Source organism: Martes martes, assembly GCF_963455335.1.
Source record: "Martes martes genome assembly, chromosome: 1".
Lineage (NCBI taxonomy): Eukaryota > Metazoa > Chordata > Mammalia > Carnivora > Mustelidae > Martes > Martes martes.
In genome coordinates, this window is record NC_137888.1 from 104406070 (window position 1) to 104423420 (window position 17351).

Genomic DNA, 17351 nt, shown 5'->3' on the forward strand with positions numbered 1-17351 from the left:
CCACAGAAGAGGAAAATTAATACCTGAGGGACAGTAAGATTTCCAAGAACAAACACACTCACAGCAAAAAGGGAGGATACAGAGGAAAGCAAAAGCACAACAGTATAACATGATTTAGTGAGGGATAAAGCAACTTTCTCTCCAACCTCAACAGCCCCGATGGCATTTCTGTTCTTCTAAATTAATAAGACTATATAATAATTATAACCAAGAGAATATAGAAAGGAAAAAGTTCAGCCAATACTATTTCAAAACAAACATATTGAAAGAATAGTTCTGTTTCAGGGGCACCGGGTGGCTCAGCTGGTTGAGCGACCAACTCTTAATTTCAGCTCAGGTCATGATCTCAGGGTTTTAAGGCCCCATGTTGGGTTCACGCTCAGTGTAGAGTCTGCTTGAGATGCTCTCTTCTTGTCTCCCTCTGCCCCTCCCCTGGCTTGTGCATGTGCTTTCTCAATCTCTCTCTCTTTAAAATAAACAAAAACCCCAATAAATAAATTCTTAAAAAAAAAAAAAAACCCAAAGAATAGTTGTTTCAAAATTAAAGGAGTATGCTTCAGACGTTTGGGAAACTCATGAACAGAATACCTACATTTTAGTGAGAACAAAAAATAAAATGCAAGATAATCACATTTTGATATCAGTTTGATCAGTTTGATTTTTTTAACCAAAGTTCAATTTTAGTAATTTTATATGAAATGTCAAATATTATTTATGTGAAGCAAAGTGAAACAGATCTACATCCTAGTCTTCCCAATGTCTTAACACCCTTTCTTTTTTTACTTATAGTACATAACATTCACTCATTTATAGTTTGATTAACTTAGCAAATTTATACAACTGTGCAACTATTACTATAATCCAGTTGTAGAATACCTCTGTCACTTGAATACGTTCCTCTGTGCCCCTATGCATAATTGATTAATCCTTGCTCCCAGAACCAGGCAATTCTGACCTGCTTTTGGTCTCTTATAATTTTGCCTTTTTTAGAAATCTCATATAAATGGGACGACATAGTACAGAATCTGATGTGTCCAGTTTCTTTAACTTAGCATGATGTTTTATGGCTCATCCTTATCGTGTGCATGGGTAGTTCATTTTTTATAGATCTTTATTTGTTGATGCACTAAATGGATAGCCCACATTTTATTTATCCATTTATTTGGATTTTTTTTCCAGTTTTGGACTATTATGAATAATGCTGTTATGAACACTCATGTACAAATAACATCTGTGAACATATTTTTCATTTCTCTTGGGTAAATACCCAGGAGTGCAACTGTTAGGTCAAATATGGTAAGTATATATTTAACTTTTTAAAACCGGCCAGTTTTCTAAAGTGGTTGATGATAATGATCTAAAGATCATTACCATAATCTAAGATATTGAGTAAGATCTAATAACGTAACTTTTCATTACCCCCAAAACAAACTCCATGCCTATTAGCGGTTATTGTCCATTCCCTACATATCCCTAGCCCTAGACAACCACTAATTTACTCTGTTTCTGTAGATTTGCCTATTTTGGACATTCCATATAAATAGAATTATACAATCCATACAGTCTTCAGTGACTGGCTTCCTTCTTCCACTGAACACAGTATTTTCAAAGTTCATCCACTTTTTAGCATGTATCAGCACCTCTTTCCTTTTTATTGCTTATTTTAGGTTTATCTTTTTGTATATAAATATCTATTGTTCCAGCATAATTTGTTGAAAGGACTATCTTTCCCACTGAATTACTTCAGCTCTTTTGTTCAAAAATTAATTGACCATGTATGTGCAAGTTTATTTTGGGACTTTCTATTCTGTTGCACTGACATATGTATTTTTCCTTCTGATACCATACTGTCTTGGTTACTGTAGGTTTATTGTGAGTTTTGAAATCCAAGAATCTAAACCCTACAAATTTATTGTCTTTTCAAAAAAATTTTTTAAAGATATTCTTTTTAAGTAATCTCTGCACCCAACATGGACCTTGAACTTACAACCCCAAGATCAACAGTTGCATGCTCTACTTACTGAGCCAGCCAGGTACCCCTCAAAATCGTTTTAACTGTATACTAGACCTTTGGGGTATTTTAGGACCAGCTTGTCAATATTTACCAAAAAAAAGCCTATTGGGATTTTGATCAAGATTCCCTTAAATCTACAGATCAATTTGGAAAGAACTGCCATCTTAATACTATTGATTATTCCAATGATATATGTATCCATTTACTTAGAACTTCTTTAATTCCCCTCAGCAATGTGTTATAGTTTTCATGCATAGATCTTAGAACTTACTTCTTTTCATGCATAGATCATAGAACTCACTTAGAACTTCTTTAATTCCTCTCAGCAATGTGTTATAGTTTTTATGCATAGATCTTAAAACTGGTTTTTCTAAAGTTAGTGCTAAGTATTTGATTTTTACTGATGTTATTTTGAATACTACTGTTTCCTTAACTGCATTTTCAAAGTGTTGCTAGCATCCCTTCTTTTGAACAGATAGTTAATTCAATGGAACTGTGATGAACCAGATAAATACCCTCCCTTCAAACCTAAAAAGAAAATCACTATCTTCTTGCAAAGATAAAAATAAAAAAAAAAAAGAAAGAAAGAAAAAGAAAAGTCCAACCACACATTACAGGAATGACCTCAAGAAGTTTTAATTAATTTATCTTAGGAAGAACAATTTAGTATATCCAGATCACAGTATTTCTTGAGCATCTGAATATATTAAAACGGAAAAATCAGTAATGCTACTGTTAGCTGGGGGCTAATTCTCCAGCCACTGGGCATGTATTTAGCAGCCAATTTATCCTGGGCTCCCAGGATTGTAAGCCCCTGTTTAGATCCTTCATTCCATAACACTCATGTGCCTTTAACAGTAAAGATAAAAACGGTCATCTTCTACCCTTAAATCTCTGCCAAAATAATTTATTCCATGCTTTTAGTTTGTAACCCTTCTGCTGCACTTTCCAAGCATATGTACAGATCCAAAGTTGTTGGCTCTGCCTTCAAGCAGAAACGAGAAGTGTCCTTCCTTTGGTGGAGAGAACAAGTCATACTCTTTAAATTCTTACTACCAAGAATTTCCTATCCACAGCTGATACTTAAAACATATGGGTTTCCTTTTGGTCAACTACACAGATGATCAGCATTTAAATAACCTGCAATATTCATTAAAGTTACTTATCAATGATCTTGAAATGCCTGTAATAAAGTTATTCATTCCTAGTGGTACAGTAAAAGAAACGGGAGCACTTCATAAAACATTAATGCTCAGGAACTAATCCTGTCAACTGAGGGGGTAAGTTGTTTTTTTTTTTTTAAACCCTCCACTAAAGAGGAATACACATACAGAAAAGTGCATGTCATAAGTAGACAGCTTTTATAAACACAGTCTTTACTAACTGAATACACCTGTGTAACCAGCACTCAGCTCAAGAAACAAAATATCACTAGTATTCCACAAGACCCCTATGAGCTCTCTTCCAATAACTAACTATAGGGCCCTCCCCCAAAGCACTATGGCAACATTCTCTTTAAATTGGCTGCTCAGGTGATCCTAATCTTCAGCCAGCCCTCACTACTTGATCTTTCCCATGCAGAGAAGGTCTGAGACAAATGACAATCAGGAAAACTAGAGAACCATTACATTTTCTAGATTCTTTCAAGTTAGCCATGTCACCAGGCAAATCACAAGAAATGTAGCTCACGTGCAAATGTTACTCTAGCATCTGTGAAAACGCCTATGCCAAAATGGCTACATTAACAATTCTACATTCTGGGCAACCTTTCAAAATCACTAGACAAATGTTATTCAAAGTCCTATATCAAAAAGATCAGCAAGTTTCTTCTTCAAAGTTAAAGCAAGGTTTACTCCCCTAATTGACAAGTAACCTTTTATTAGAGAACCTCAATGATTGTAACCCACCATATTTCCTTCTGAATCGGGATTCCATCAAGAACTGAAGCAGGATTCTTTGGCTTAAGTTTTCTGACTTAATTCCAACCCCTATACCAAATAATAGTCCTATATTACTGATTTTTCTGATGTTATTCTTTGTTTTACAAACATTACAGGTAATGTTTACAAGCCATCTTGAATCTTGAATATCCAAAGTATGTGAAAGTTATTTCTTCTTTCTTCATTGTGTATTAGTATAGCATCTAAATAATACTAGCCCAGAGAGATACAGAGTTAATAAATGCCCCAGAATTAGCAATATCATTCACTTGCTACAGGGTTGTTATTTAAACTGAAAAACGGTCTCAGCAAACTATCATTAAAAAGGGAGATTTCAGGAGCGCCTGCGTTGCACAGTCAATTAAGCATCTGACTCTTGGTTTCGGCTCAAGTCGTGATCTCAGGGTCATGAGGTTGAGCCCTGGTCAGGCTTGCACTTGGTGTGGAGTTTGCTTAAGATTCTCTCTCTCCCTCTGGACCCCTCCACCGCTTCTCTCTCTCTCTCTCTCTCTAAAAAAAATTTTTTTTAAAAGGGAGATTTTCACCTCTAAGGAAAAACTGATTAGAGCACAAACAATGATAAAATAAGGAAGCTGGCTGGCCTATGAGAAACTTTTTTTTTTTTTTTTTTAATTTTAGTTATTTATTTGAGAGAGCGAGAAAAAAAAACCATGAATGGGGGGAGGGGCAGAGAGAGAAGCAGGCTCCCCACTGAGTAGGGAGCCAGACATGGGGCTTGATCCCAGAACTCTGGGATCATGACCTGAACCGAAGGCAGGCAGCTGAGTCACCCAGGAGCCCCTACCCTACAAGAAATTATTTTTAATTAATTGAGATTTCTGATTAAATAATGTCTTCCTTTTTACCAAAATACAGGGCAACAAAGGTCTACCGCTCAGCATGGTCTAACACAGGGCTGTAAGTCAGGAGACTCTTGTTTAATCCTCTCTTTCAATATTAAATTCTAAGTTCAAGGTACCTGGGGATCTTAATAAAAATGCAAATTATGCATAAAAATGTAAATCACAGTGGTTTGGGGTGAGGCTTAAGAATCTGCATTTCTGGGGCACCCTGGGTAGCTCAGTGGGCTAAGCCTCTGCCTTCCGCTCAGGTCATGATTTCAGAGTCCTAGGATAGAGCCCCACATCAGGCTCTCTGCTCGGCAGGGAGTCTGCTTCCCTCCCTCTCTCTGCCTAATTGTGATCTCTCTCTGTCAAATAAATAAATAAAATCTTTTTTTTTTTTTAAAGATTTATTTATTTATTTATTTGACAGAGAGAGATCACAAGTAGGCAGATAGGCAGGCAAAGAGAGAGAGAGAGGGAAGCAGGCTCCCTGCTGAGCAGAGAGCCCGATATGGGACTCGATCCCAGGACCCTGAGATCATGACCTGAGCCGAAGGCAGCGGCTTAACCCACTGAGCCACCCAGGCGCCCCTAAAATCTTTTTTTTTTTTTTAAAGAAAAAATAAAAAGAATCTGCATTTCTGCTGAGCTCCCAAACAATGCCACAGACCATGCTCTGATTGGCGAGATTGTATGATTTGGATTATTGTGTAACCTTCTGTGCATGAGATTTGACATCTGTAAAATGAAGGTAATAATACTCTCTCCTAAAAACAACAAAAAAAGAAATATGTAATGGAATTTCAATGTTCCTGACTGGATTGTGAATGACAGCCCCTCACTGCCTTTACTCCATCCACACTGAATACTACTGTTCCTTGAACACCAAGTTTGTTTTCAGCATCTCAGAGTCTTGGCAATAGCATTTGCCCGAATCTCGCTCTTCAAATTCTTCATATGGCAGGCTCCTCGTCAGTCAAGGTCTTGGTTCAACTGTCACCTCTTTGGAAAGGCCTCCACTGACCAGCCAGTTTTAGAGTATCTCCTAACCCATCTTTACCCCCTTAATCTGCTTTACTTTTCTCCACCACTTATAACATTTTTAATTATATTATTTCTTTACCCGGTTAAGTATTTAGCATCTGCCCCACCTACAAGTGTGGCTTCACAGGGTCGGAACTACGTGTCTTACTCACTGCTGCATCCATGCTTAGAAGCTGGCAGAAAACAGCAGACCAAGGAATGCTTGCTGAGAATAAAGCCATGGAGGAGAAGGGGGAACAGAGTACTTCAGGCAGGTGAATACATGCAAATGCTCAGAAGAAGAAATAAGTATGTGTCTAATAAAGGAGATGGAGAAAATTTCATGGTAGTGATAATAAAAGAACTGGTGATGAGAAAAACATTTTGACAAATATCGGACACCCTTAAATGCTAGGCTAACAAGTTTGAACTCTAATCTGTCACCACTGAAGATTTACTCACTAGGGGACACGATGAGAAAGGGTGAGGTTATTAAAAAAAAAGAGCAGGGAATAATAATGAAACTAGTATTTAAGAAACACTTGTCTATCGGGCTCTCTGCTCAGCAGGGAGCCTGCTTCCTCCCTTCTCTCTCTCTGCCTGCCTCTCTGCCTACCTGTGATCTGCCTGTCAAATAAATAAATAAAATCTTAAAAAAAAAAAAGAAAAGAAACTTGTCTAAATAGTATGGAGAATTCACTGGATAGGTAATGAACTTAGGAGGGAAAACAGCTGAGAATCAGAAACCTAGAGGGAAAATCATAAGGTCCGATTGTGTGATAAAAAAAGAACTACTTCTGGGACACCTGGGTAGCTCAGTAGGTTAAGCATCTGTCTTTGGCTCAGGTCATGATCCCAGGGTCCTGGGATAGAGTGCCGCCTCGGACTCCTTGCTCAGCGGGGCGCCTGTTTCTCCCTCTGCCTGCCGCTCCCCCTGATTATATGCGCCCTCTCTTCCTCTCCCCGACAAATAAATAAATAAATATATTAATTCTTTAAAAAAAAGAGAACTACTTCTCTCTCTCTCTCTCTTTTTCTTTTTTAATAAAGAGAACTACTTCTGAAGAAATTTCAAACAAAGACCCTACACAATTGGTTCCTGTTTTATGTTGATGTAGTAATACTGGAGTTTTGAACCTGGGAGACTGGAAAACTTGGGAGTGGAGCCTAGAATGGGACTGGGAAGCCAAGAGAGAAACAGATTTCTTTCTTGATTACATTTCTTCTTGAAAGTTATAGCACCATCTACTTCCCACAAAGGACCTGATGTTCCTAAGCTCTGGTTTTAATGGTAGAAGGACAGAATTCCCTTTCAACTTTAATTTGTAATTTAAACTCTTCCTCTACCTGTTTTTCAAAAGATCTAAAGTGCACAGGCTTCAGTGAGAAGGTGGAGTGACTGAGGAATAAGGACATGTCTAGTACACAACAACCCAATAATCAAATGTAAAAATCTTGGGAATAGCTAAAAACAAAGAATGCGTTCTGAAAATGGTTAAGTAATTTTGTGCAAATTGTATAAAACTTACTCCTTTTCCATTGTAAATCTCGTCACGACTCTTACCTGGGCAGCAGAGGTCTTGGCCACGTGAATGATTTTCTCCATGGAAAGGTAGCTCTGCTGCGAGGGAGCAGGGCCGATGGAATATGCTTCATCTGCCTGCGTAAGAAATATTACATGCTTGAAAGATCTCACAGCTAGCACACACTCGTAAACGATGGAACTGCTTCAGGGTCATTTGAGCGGTATAAATAAAAAGACTGGCTCCCCAAGAACAATGCAAGAATTAAGAAACAGAAGGACCAACTCATGCCTGCTATTAAAATAAGCCTGTTTTGGAATCTTCTGCATGAAGAGGCTGCCCAAGCTTGATTTTTGTGTATAAAGCAAGCACTGTGAGGCAAAATGTCTTTAGGATAGAAAGCAAGAGGCATTAATCATAGTCTCATCATTAACAGTAATAATCTTAAATGTATCTAATGCCGAAAGTATACATTTTGATGAGATAAAATATGAAGGCTGTATTCAGCAAGAAATAAAATTATGAAGTTTACTAAAGTTTGTATAACTATTCAGGTATGATGATAATGCTCTATCTATACATTTGTGAACTATGTTATACTGTCCTTTAAAACTTCCACATAATCATGGCAGCCTTGAAGCAGACTGGATAGAAAAAACATCCCTCATTCCTTCAAAGATTTATTGAATACCTACTACATGCTGTGCTTTGAGGTGGGAGCTACCTACACAACAGTAAATAAATGTCCCTGCCTGGAGGGAGAGACAGACATCAAACATACATCCACAGGCTTAGTGACAACTGTGATAAAGGCCATGAAAGCAAAACAAAGGGCATGATGCAGATGAAGGGGAAGATGGATCAGGCCTGAGGGCACTCAGGGAAAGGCTGGGAGGGAAGATCAGGGGCTCCTCCAGGAGGACCAGGACTTGGTCAGGCAAATGTGGAGGATGTGGAGCTGGGAACGGGAATGGAGAAGGGGGCCAGCCTCCCCCACCCAGAAAGCAACATATATGGACATCCTGAGTAGGGAAGAAACTTGGCCCATCTGAGGAACTGAGAGAGGCTTGTGTGGCTGGAGACCAGTGAGCCAGGAGTCAACGTCCAGAGATGGGGCTGGACAGACCAGGGAGCACAGGTTTCAGGGGACCTCCTGGGAGGCTAAGCTTTGGATTTTCTCCCAAGGGAACATATAATGAAGTTTCCTGGGTATTGTTTTTTGTTTTTAAAACTTAATTCCAGGGGTGCCTGGGTGGCTCAGTGGGTTAAAGCCTCTGCTTTCAGCTCAGGTCATGATCCTAGGGTCCTGGGATGGAGCCCCACATCAGGCTCTCTGCTTAGCAGGGAGCCTGCTTCCCCCTCTCTCTCTGCCTGCCTCTCTGCCTACTTGCGATCTCTATCTGTCAAATAAATAAATAAAATCTTTAAAAAATAAAAAAATAAATAAAACTTAATTCCAGGGGTGCCTGGGTGGCTCAGTGGGTTAAGCCTCTGTCTTCGGCTCAGGTCATGATCTCAGGGTCCTGGGATCGAGCCCCGCATCAGGCTCTCTGCTCAGCAGGGAGCCTGCTTCCCCTCCCTCTCTGCCTGCCTCTCTGCCTACCTGTGATCTCTGTCTGTCAAATAAATAAATAAAATCTTTAAAAAAAATAAAAAATAAAAATAAAACGTAATTCCACAAAAACACAAATCCATTCTTATTCTAAAGAACATGAACCATGATACAAAGGCAAAGGAGCCTTTTGGCACTGCCCCTCCCCCTCACTGCAAACCTCTTCCAGACAGAAATACTATCATCAATTTGGGACATATTCTTCCACATCCATATTCTTATTTATTTGTATATATTTACATAAGCACATACAGTTTTAGTTTTTATTTTTATACAAATAGGATCAAACTTCTGTAATTGCTTTTTTCATTAACAGTATGTCTTGGGAGCTCTCATCTTGCTAGGGCCCATATGTCTACCTCATTTTTTATGACAATCACATAATGTTCCACAGGATGGAGGTCCCACAGTTCATTTAATTATGTACCTCTGAACAGACACTTAGGTCATAAAGGCAAAAAGCTTGATGCTGGCAGCGTGCCCATACATGCCTTATTTGCACGTATGTGCAAGCATGTCTCTAGACTGAGATCTAGAGGAACGTTTGCAGGGCTGGGTTTAAGGGTATGATGGTTTTATAGCTCCTGGCTAATCATCCCTTGAAATGGTATCACCAACATACATTTCCATCAACATATTAATTCTTCACCACATTATAACCAACAATACTATTCGTCTTTTAAATTCGTGCTAATCCAGTAGATGATGAAAATGTTTAAGCCATTTAAAGCAGAGGAGCACCATGAGAAAATCTGCTTTTAGGCTAATGGCAGTGTAGAACATACCACAGAAGCGGTCATGATGCAAGTAGGGAGACCACTTAAGAGGCTGTGGCAAAGGTGCTCGTGGCTCTGACTTAAGGCGCCAGGGGTAGAGGGCAGAAAGAAGTGGAAAGAAGTGTTTGGGAAACAGAACAAACAACACCAGGTGACTGCCTCGATGGGGAAGGGGAAGGATGTAGAGTGGTGGGAAGACAGAAGATGTCCAAAAACTCCTGGATCTCGGGCACTATGGCTGCTGTGGGCAACCGAGTTACCATCTGCTGGGTTAGGGAAGTCTGCAGGAAAAGCAGCTTCACTAAAGAACAAAGTCATGAGTTCAATCTCAGGCACATTAGTTTGGGAGCTGTGACACAACCACATGGAGATGTCAAGTGGGCAGCTGGATGGACCTGTACCACATTCAAAAGAGAATCTGGGCTAGAAACAGAAACAGAAATTTGGAAGGGCTTAGTAAAGCCCTAGGAGCAGACAAAATGATCTAGAGTGAGTTCATTGAGAAAAGAAGCTGGAAGGTGCTTGAAAAGGTAAGAGGAGGATTCCAAAGCATAGGAAGACAACCAGCCTTAGACGGGACAACGACAGACGCAGACGCAGACGCAGCGAACAGAGTAAGTGCATTTCTTCTTCCTCTGTGAATCAAGATCATCAGTTGAGAATAGGTGGGTAGAGGGAGAGTCAGAGGCTGGAATGGAGTACAGCAGGCTTGAGTTGGTCACTCCAAGGAATGAGGGAGAAAAGTGGCCAGAGAGCCCACAGGCCTGCCATGCAATGCTGAAAGCCCAGGGGCGGCTGGTTGCCACGAATTTCTGTTGCTGCTTGATCTTGCCACAGGCATAAGGAAGACCAAGGGTTGAATTCATCCAAGGCTGGTTCTGGCTGGTGAATAACTGTGAGTAACAAATGGTAACACACGGGGGAGTAGGATCCTTTTAGTTATAATCTTATAGTTAAGCCTGCACTCAGAAACATTAAGTGTCTTGTCGAAGATCCATTGGCCAGTAAACAGTAGCTGCTAAGACTGGAACCTGGATCCTTCTTGCACATCGGGGATCTGGATACGTGCCCATCAAAGTAAGATCTGTGGCCACATTATGTGAACTGTCTTTACCAACCCTTGATGAGATAAGACTTTGCCTATAAGTCAACTACACAACCAAACACACTGTTTAGTTCAACTAGTGTTATGTTTGAAAAATGTTCCCAATTAGGGATGATTGAACTTTCCCCCTTATGCCCTGTTAACACAGCAAACATAAACTATTAACATAAAGAAGTAAAATACCAACCCAATAAAAAAGCCAATCACTTACAAAATTTGACTTTGTTTTTAACCACATACCATGTCAACATGCATGGAATTCCTGTCGGCATCACTGTACACAGCCACGGACTGTATACCCATTTTTTTGGCTGTTCGTATCACCCTGCAGGCAATTTCTCCTCTGTTTGCAATGAGGAGCTTGGCAATGTTTCGTCCTGTTTAAAACACCATGAAAATCTTACTGGAGAGCAAAAAATGAGAAAGCAAAATAAACATTCTGTGATATTAACCAGCTGATGAACATCTGTTTGGGTAACATCAACACAGTGGAGCCTCAAATAACCATTTTAACTGACATCAATTGTGTCTTTTTATCCTCTTCACTGAAATTCAAGGTGCCCTCATTAACATCAACTCTTATATTACTCAGCTTTTTCAGCTTTAAAATGAAAAAGATGCTTTGATATGATAAGGTCAAATCATAATAGCCCCAAATCCCCAACATAGTTAATAGTAATTAATCTTTCCTAAGTACCTTAGGAAAGGCCTCAGGACCTTTGCTAAAGACTCAATCTGGACTTAAGTGCTCACAATAAGCCTATGGAGTAGATACTATTATTATTGCATCAATTTTAAAGATAAAGAAATTACAACTCAAAGAGATATTATTTTCCCGGAAAAATACAGCTAAAAGAAATAGTAGACCCGGGATTTGAACCCAGGTTAGCGTCACTCCAGATTCTGAACTCTCAGTCACTCTGCTCTATGGCCTCTAGCCCCTGTACACACACAGGGATGCGTGGTTCTCTTGCAATATAAATGCAAGTGAGGACCATGCCAGGACATTGGTACCAGTGCCATGATTATGAACATAATGTTATTGTATTAATATGTAAAATGCATTTCCATCATCACACACAAAATAAATGTTCCCTGGCAGTTTATGAAAGTTATCTTTCTCAAAAAATACGGTTATAGAACTTAAAACAAGGTCATTCTGTGGGTATCTACAGAGCCTGAGCTGTCACAGGAGCTGCTGGGATGATGTATGCATGTGTGTGTTGTGGGGAGGAAGCTGCATCCAATCAACCAGGAGTTACAATTACATATGTTTCAGAGGTGGAATTCCATGTAACGTTTTATTTGGAAAAACATTTTGCTACTTAACAGAGCTGTTGTAAAGCACTGATTTAGACCATCATAGTTATGCCTTTGCAATTCACTGCACTAAAGATGATGAGAGAGGCAGAAATAACAATATACATTTAAATGTTCTCAATTATTTCTGTATGTATTTCAGACTCAACAACAGAGATCTGACATAAAAAGAGGTGGAAACCATGACTCAATACTTACTAAGAAAATGATTGTGAAAATCCCAAACTTCAAAAGTATAGGGAGAACTAATTCTACATACACAAATTAAGGAATTTAACATTTCACAATCTGACGCCAAGCCAAGTAGAGCAGAGACTGTACCTGTAGTCGTTGCATACTTCATGGTTCTCTGCTTCCAAGTCCATCTCCTAGCAAAAGAATCCAAATGGAATTGTAATTCAACAGGATACACAGATCAGTTGTTTCAAAAGAATCAAAATTGTTTAAAACTTGAAACCAGAGTTCAGATATGATCTAAATTAAGCCTGAAGCCCACAAAGTGACTTAGTAAGACTTTCTTGTGGGAAGACAATCCCTCCAGAAACCGGAAATTACAGTTCTGGCTGTTTTCCCTGGCACCGTGTGTCCTTGAATGGATCACCTAACCTGCTCGTTCCAGAGGCTGGCGTATGGCCACAGAGTCACCAACAATGAGAAAGTCAAGGTACTTCAAGAACATCCAGTTCAGCTTTTTCAAACTCTTCTGACTAGAACGCAAAGTAACAACTATATTTGACTTCACAAGCTGGTACGCACACCAAAGATTAGTTTCATGACAGAAGATTTTCCTGTGTTTTGATACTCTCTGTTCTATTCCAGTTTATTAAATAAAATACGCTGGTCAAACTACAGCTTGAAAAATACCGATCTACGTTAACGCCTGGTAAGACAGGTTTGAACAATTAAGCCCAGAGAAGTAAAGAGAAGGAGCTGATCAAAGGCAGCAGAAAGAATGCTGGTTATGGGGCTGTGAGACCCCCCCACCAACTAGCTGCTGGTGATCCCAGGCAAGACTCTTTACATCAGTGCTTCTCCAGCCTTTTTTCATTATGGCCCCCCTAATGCAAAACTATGAAAACTAAGATTTTGTAGGAGGGGTTGGCCTTGGAGGGTATGGTAACTACGGTTATATCTAAAGTTTTTTTCCCTCTCTCAAGACCCAATTTTCACTTTACAATTCAAATTTCAGTGTCCTCACAGAAGAAGACTTCTCAGTTTTCAAAGAATACAATTTAAGCTCAGTCTTCATGTTAATAAGAAATGGAGAACCAGGGAGGCTAAATGACTTGTTTGAGTGGTTTTTTTTAAAGATTTTATTTATTTATTTGACAGAGAGAGATCACAAGTAGGCAGAGAGGCAGGCAGAGAGAGGGTGGGGGAAGCAGGCTCCCTGCTGAGCAGAGAGCCCGATGTGGGGCTCGATCCCAGGACCCTGAGATCATGACCTGAGCTGAAGGCAGCAGCTTAACCCACTGAGCCACCCAGGCACCCCTGTTTGAGGTTTCTTAATTAGGTAGAAGTTCATTAAGGTCTAAAGCAATTTTTAAGTTCCATGATACCTACTGATACAGTAGTTACTTTAATCAAAGAGCTGACAGAAAGCAGGCCACAATCTCTTTGGGAACAAAAGAGTATAATGCCTATCAGTTGTCAGCTAAAAGAAATACACTGGGAAAACAACAAATTGCAGAAGGAATTCCACCTCCGTCTTTTCCACCCAGATCTGGAAGATGTGGCAAAACTATGGTCATAAACAACTAACCATTTTAGATCATTTACAAAGCACGTGATAAAAAGCATAATGTATGTTAGATACTATTCAACTATGTATGTGTAGCATGTATATGCTCTGTCTATAACTAGGCAACTGAACAGAACTAGCATTTCACTGGGGCAGAGGTGCAAGAGGTGGGATTGTTACAGTGGGTCTGGCAGTCATTGGCCTCTGATGGACACTCAATCAGCTACTGACATCCATCCAGGGCTGGTGGGAAGACCCACAGCTATGGCACTTGAGTTCCACAAGAAGGCTTCCTCAGGAGGCTCTTGCTTTCCCACATCTTCCCAATTCCACTAACCTCACTCTCTTGATCTTTAAGGAGAAATAGCGTTTTTCCTTATCTTTAAAAGGCACCTTCTAGTTCACAGCATCTTCCCATCACATTCTTCAGATAGGTTTTTTTTTTTCAACTAAGATTCAAGGCCTGTCCTGCACAGTTGTATCTATAAAACGCTTCTTGATAAATCCAGCTTAAGACTCTGATCAAGGCCACTGCTGAATTAAAGTTTTCTTCTGCTATTCTAGTCAAGACAATCACATGCACACACACCATTTAACATAATCCTCCATCCCATTGATGTTTTGATTGATCTATTCCATTTCTCACCATTATCTAAGCTCAACTTAAAACAATGGCTTACAAAACAAAATTAAGAAGTTCCTTCCATGAGATAATTCCACCCTACTTGAAGATAACTTCTAAATCAGTTTATTCTCATTTCTAAAATTCCACCATCAGATTTCTTTTCTCTGAGTTACTAGAGAATCATGACCTACAAGACATGTAACCACCCTTTATAATGATAAGATTTGTAATTCCTTATGCTATTAAGAACACTAACATTTTCCAGGAAAACAGTTCTATACACAGTAGGGAAGAGAGAGAAAATGGGTCTGCATAATATCCTGAAGAGCCCTGGAAACCTAAGAAAAGAAAAATGAGGAGAAAGAGAAAAGCACTGCTTTCACCACCTGTCTTACTTTACTCTGGGGCTTGTCCCACAGTTAAGCAACTGAAATCTAAATACCTCTACCTTAACATGCAGAAAATAAAAGTGAGCAAAAAACTTGACCCAAATGGGGGTCTGCAAAGGCTGCACTTATGGATTCATCTGTACCAGACTGTCTGAATCCTTTCCATGCATTAATTCATTAATTCACACAATCCTAGCTACCAATATTATCTCCTTTAGGAACAGTATCATCACCTCCTCCTAGGTAAGTAAACTGAAGCACGGAGACGTTAAGTAACTTGCCCAAGGTTGCTCATAGCTAGTGAGCAGCAAAGTTGAGATTCCCTGGCTTCTGACTGCAGTCTGAGCGCCCTTCAGCACCAAGCAACGCCGTCTTTCCGGAATGGAGAAGGAGGTGAGGAGGATGAAGGAGCAAAGCAAGATAGAGAAGCCTGCTTGCTACCTGGGAACCTGAGGGTGTCTTCACTACCAAAGTTACTGTCATTGAAGCTTACAGCTCACAATTTGACACTGATCTGGAGTCACGTTAGTTAACTTGCCTCCAAGACCTTTTGACAAAACAGCCTCTCGGCCCTCTGGAAGATAAATTTGCTTTTGTTAACTTGAACATTCCAACAATGAGAAAAAACTCCGTGTCTCTGAACCGGACACCTGGCCGAGGATAGCTGAACCCAAAACCGCTTGAGGGCGTCCTGGCTCCATTTCTTACCACTTGTGTAAACTCGGGCAAGTCGCTGACCCCTCTGGGGCTCACCCACACCGGGATTACCAACACACCCATACGGCGCACGCAGGGAAAGCACCGCGTTAACCGCAGCAGCTGTGCTGCGTCGCGCTCGCCGCCGTAGTGAGCGGAGCGTGGATGTGGCCGACCCAGCTCCACCCCTCCCCCACGCCTCAAAAATGGAAAAACAAGAGGCAGACGGCTGCGGGGTGGATTTGGGGAAAGGGAGGAACAGGAAGGGGCGGGGGTGAAGACATCTCCCTCCCGATGCCAAGACTAAAAGCGCAACACCCCGAAAGGGGCTGAGGTTGTCCCTCCGTCTCCACCCTCAGTCCCCGCGCGCCTCTCGCAGCGTGCAGGAGTCCATTAACCACCACGCCTGCCCGGGCGCCAGACACAGACCCATCGCTCCTCCACCTCACGTTACCTAGACGGCAGCAGCAGGCCCGGGACTCGCAGCCACCGGTTCCTCTCCGCCGCTAGCAGCAGCACCGACACCGCAGAGGCTGCGGCCATGCCCCCACAGCCCAGTACTCCTCCGACTCTTTGGTACACTGGCTGCTTCGCACTCGCCGTAGAACGTTTCCCCACCGCTCCGCAAGCCTATTGTCCTCTACGGGCCACCGTCCAGGTCTGAGTCAGGCTCTAGGCCTCTCTAGCGTGGAGGGGGCGTCTCCATTAAAACCAATCAAAGAGCAGAGCAGGACATCGGGGGCGACGATTGGCTGATCGGCCACGAACCCGCGGGGGTGTGGTCCCTGCCTCCGCGGGTCCCTTTGGGTGTGGCGCCTACAAAACGCGGGGTCCCGCCCTCACCTTCCTTGGCACCCCTGGGTCCTGCGTTGCTATTTCTTCTATTGGTCCGCTGGGTTTCTTCGTTCTCTTCGCGCTTTAAGGAGAGCCCGCTTCTTGACCTTTTTCAACGCCGTGAGAAGGTGGTGGAGGCGGAGTCCTGGGGGAAAAGTCAAATGGGAAGAAGAGCAAAACACATAATTTTTCTAGTATTCTCGAGAAAGGAAAAAAACAAAAAACAAAAACCCTGAAGTAAATAACTAAAATAAAATTCAAAAACTTAAAATTACCCGAGTTTTTAATTTTTTTAAAAAATTTTATTTGCTTATTTGACAGACAGAGATCACAAGTAGGCAGAGAGGCAGGCAGAGAGGCAGGCAGAGAGAGAGGAGAAAGCAGGCTCTCCACGGAGCAGAGAGCCTGACGCGGGGCTCGATCCCAGCACCCTGGGATCATGACCTGAGCCAAAGGCAGAGGTTTTAACCCACTGAGCCACCCAGGCACCCCTACCCGAGTTTTTTAAAAAGTGTTTTAGTTCAGGGGCGCCTAGGTGGCTCAATGGGTTAAGCCTCTGACTCTTGATTTTGGCTCAGGTGCAGAGATGGAGCCCAGGGTGGGGCTCTTTCCTCAGTCGGAAGTTTGCTTGAAATTCTCTCTCTTCCTTTCCCCCCACCCCTCCTGTCGTTCAGGAGCGCTCTCCCTTTAAAATAATAATAGTAAATAAAAATAAGGAAGTGTTTTAGTGCACTATTGGGAAATAGAGGAAGTCAAAACCGAAATTGCAGAATATCTAGAAAATAAAAACACTACATACAAATGCTTATTTGAACATAGTTAAAGCAGGGCTTGTAAGCAAATTCATTGTGGAAATAAAATAATCATCCAATTCAAGGGTTAAAAAACACAAAAATAGACACAAGGAA

At 41.1% G+C, this 17351-nt stretch overlaps 1 protein-coding gene across 1 annotated transcript in view; it reads right to left on the reverse strand.

Annotated features, from left to right (window-relative positions):
* The window catches only part of MCCC1 (methylcrotonyl-CoA carboxylase subunit 1), a 59862-nt gene extending 43564 nt beyond the window's left edge, over window positions 1-16298 (reverse strand). The window contains exons 1-4 of the mRNA XM_080799670.1: window positions 16064-16298; window positions 12480-12526; window positions 11079-11215; window positions 7387-7482 (exon numbers count right to left, since the gene is read on the reverse strand). Of these exons, the coding sequence (XP_080655796.1) occupies window positions 7387-7482; window positions 11079-11215; window positions 12480-12526; window positions 16064-16152 (369 nt within the window). The 5' untranslated portion in view covers window positions 16153-16298. The remainder of the gene's footprint in view (window positions 1-7386; window positions 7483-11078; window positions 11216-12479; window positions 12527-16063) is intronic.
* Between the last annotated feature and the right edge of the window lie 1053 nt (window positions 16299-17351).